Raw genomic sequence first — 1,757 nt, forward strand, 5'->3', positions numbered from 1 at the left:
TGGAGGAGGAAGGGCTGCAGACTCTTGGTGGGGTTCTCGCTTGCCACACACCACTCCCAACACTAGAAGTCACAACTGGCTTGGGAAATGCAAGTCAAAAGCTAAACATGAGGTCCCAATTTCTGCACAGAGTGATTCCAGTTAACTTTGTACCCATTTTATTTGTTTACTAAACATTTGTATCTCTAAACATAAGAAATAAAGTTTTCCCTAATGTTTTCAGTTGTGTCAAATTTACCTTCGCAGCATATGTGTACATACACATACACAAATACAGATACAGGTAAAGGTGAAATTTAGTAACTGCTGTTAGTTAGACTAAGGACTCAACAATCTAATGTATTTGTATTCCTAACTGAAGTAAAGTATTTTATTCTTGCTTCCTTTCACGTTGGACAATAGATTAACAATGAGCAAGTGAAAATTTTTGCAAATAAACTTAAATGTGGTTTATGTAAGAATAAGATTCCAATCACAGGAGATTCTCAAGTAGTGAGATTTCTCTTATTTCTCCTCCCCATTTTCTGTAGCTCTTTTTTTTTTTTTCCTCAGTGGAAATATTAATTTACATTAAAATGGGTTTTTTCTTTCTTTGATTTACTTTGCAAATTTACATAAGTAAGTTTTGCTAGTTAATGAGAATACTGGGCTATAGCATCACGGTGTGTAATATAAGAAATTTGCTTCCAAAGAAAACAAATATAACTGAGTATGCAAGTGTGTGTGTGTCTGGTGTGTTTTAAGGGGAGGGAAAGAAAGAAGCTGTATCTCCTCCAATATATTAATATAATGATGTGATCAGAAATCTTGGTTTTTAATTAAAAGATCATGAACTGAATAATTGCAGAAGTTTTGAATTATTGTCATATCTGCTTCCAAGAAGCTTGTAATAGTCAAAATGTGGAAAGTAGAAGTCATTGTGTTTCTGGCAGTCACTTAGCACTTGGGTAAGACTTTATAGATAAACATATCACTCTAGGCTTTATTCACTATGTTTAAACTTTGACATTTTTCCACTGTTGGAGTCACACCAGTAAAGTGGCTAACATTTCCAAAGACCCCATCTGCAAGTACAGACCTGCCGTTCTGATGACATTATCAATCACTTCCATTGGAACTTGCTCATTACTTATGAACCTGACTGACCGTCTCTTGTTGAGAAGTTCATAAAATTCCTGAGACCTCTTAACCATTTCCTTCTCAGGATAGTGGGTATGAGAGAAGGGGATGTGTTCAACACTGTCTTCTGATTCTTGCCATTCATCACCATCTGCAAATAAGAGCAAGAAAGGTAACAAACTAAATGATCTCTTGGTCATAAGGTGACCACTGGGGAGAAGAAGATAAAGTTCTCAAATGTGTAAGGTTGTGAACTAAAAAAAATGCAATAAAATAAAAAAGAGTAGATTTACAGAATCCTTACCACTGAGCTTGGCTATCTTTAAAACTCCAGCTGGGTGCAATGGCTCACACGTGTATTCCCAGCTGCTCTGGAGACTGAGGTGAGAGGGTCGCTTGAGCCCAGGAGTTCAAGGCTGCAGTGAGCTATCATCACACCACTGCACTCTAACCTGGGCAATGGAAAGACACCCAGTCTCTTTAAAATAAAAGAAAAAAGAAAGAAAAGAAAGAAAAAGAAAAGTCTGGGCATGGTGGCTTATGCCTGTAATCCCAGCATTTTGGGAGGCCAAGGCGGGTGGATCACTTGAGGTTGGGCGTTCGAGACCAACCTGGTCAACATGGTGAAACCCCATCTC

The 1,757-nt window shown here is 37.8% G+C and overlaps 1 protein-coding gene across 2 annotated transcripts in view; it reads right to left on the reverse strand.

The window, feature by feature from the left end:
- The window catches only part of IYD (iodotyrosine deiodinase), a 27,325-nt gene that overhangs the window by 7,269 nt on the left and 18,299 nt on the right, over nucleotides 1-1,757 (reverse strand). For both annotated transcript variants that reach the window (XM_011943779.1, XM_011943780.1), the window contains exon 2: nucleotides 1,079-1,270. In XM_011943779.1, the coding sequence (XP_011799169.1) occupies nucleotides 1,079-1,270 (192 nt within the window). The remainder of the gene's footprint in view (nucleotides 1-1,078; nucleotides 1,271-1,757) is intronic.

Source organism: Colobus angolensis, unplaced genomic scaffold (assembly GCF_000951035.1).
Source record: "Colobus angolensis palliatus isolate OR3802 unplaced genomic scaffold, Cang.pa_1.0 Scaffold221, whole genome shotgun sequence".
Classification (NCBI taxonomy): domain Eukaryota; kingdom Metazoa; phylum Chordata; class Mammalia; order Primates; family Cercopithecidae; genus Colobus; species Colobus angolensis.